Source organism: Aureococcus anophagefferens (assembly GCF_000186865.1).
Source record: "Aureococcus anophagefferens unplaced genomic scaffold AURANscaffold_9, whole genome shotgun sequence".
Taxonomy (NCBI): domain Eukaryota; class Pelagophyceae; order Pelagomonadales; family Pelagomonadaceae; genus Aureococcus; species Aureococcus anophagefferens.
In genome coordinates this window covers 1-844 of record NW_008705569.1, presented here as the reverse complement: position 1 = coordinate 844, position 844 = coordinate 1, and the positions used below count along the sequence as shown (strand labels likewise).

At 64.5% G+C, this 844-nt stretch overlaps 1 protein-coding gene across 1 annotated transcript in view; it reads left to right on the top strand.

The window, feature by feature from the left end:
• The window catches only part of AURANDRAFT_64075 (hypothetical protein), a gene marked incomplete at both ends in the record, with an annotated part of 10,724 nt that extends 9,887 nt beyond the window's left edge, over nt 1–837 (top strand). The window contains one exon of the mRNA XM_009038920.1: nt 447–837. Coding sequence (XP_009037168.1) covers nt 447–837 — 391 coding nt within the window. The remainder of the gene's footprint in view (nt 1–446) is intronic.
• Nucleotides 838–844: the final 7 nt, after the last annotated feature.

The window sequence follows — 844 nt, the reverse complement described above, 5'->3', positions numbered from 1 at the left end:
CGCCCAGCTCCGCGACGGCGACGAAGCCGCGCCGCAGCATCACGGCGCGAAGGTCGTCGCGGAGCGCATTCTCCGCGCACTCTGCGGCGACGAGCGCAAGCTCAGCGTCCATCTCCAAGAGCGCCGCGCGCGCGCCGACGTCCCCGGCCGTGTCGAACGCCCGCCACGCGGCGCCGACGACCGGCGCCACGGCCGCTGCGAGCCAGCCCGCGCCGTCGAGGACGCAGGCGGCAAACGCGCGCCGCGCGGCGCCAACGGCGCCGCGAGGCGTCGCAGGTTGTCCGCCGGAGGCCCCGGGCATCTTTGATGCCCCTTCGCGCCGGAGGCGCCCCCGCCCGTGGCGGGCGAGCCCCGCCCGTGGCGGGTCTCCGGCGCCGCGCCGGCCGCGCTCAGCGGCCGGCGCGGCGTCGGGTTAGGGTTAGGGTTATGGTTAGGGTTATGGTTAGGGTTAGGGTTAGGGTTAGGGTTAGGGTTAGGGTTAGGGTTAGGGTTAGGGTTAGGGTTAGGGTTAGGGTTAGGGTTAGGGTTAGGGTTAGGGTTAGGGTTAGGGTTAGGGTTAGGGTTAGGGTTAGGGTTAGGGTTAGGGTTAGGGTTAGGGTTAGGGTTAGGGTTAGGGTTAGGGTTAGGGTTAGGGTTAGGGTTAGGGTTAGGGTTAGGGTTAGGGTTAGGGTTAGGGTTAGGGTTAGGGTTAGGGTTAGGGTTAGGGTTAGGGTTAGGGTTAGGGTTAGGGTTAGGGTTAGGGTTAGGGTTAGGGTTAGGGTTAGGGTTAGGGTTAGGGTTAGGGTTAGGGTTAGGGTTAGGGTTAGGGTTAGGGTTAGGGTTAGGGTTAGGGTTAGGGTTAGGG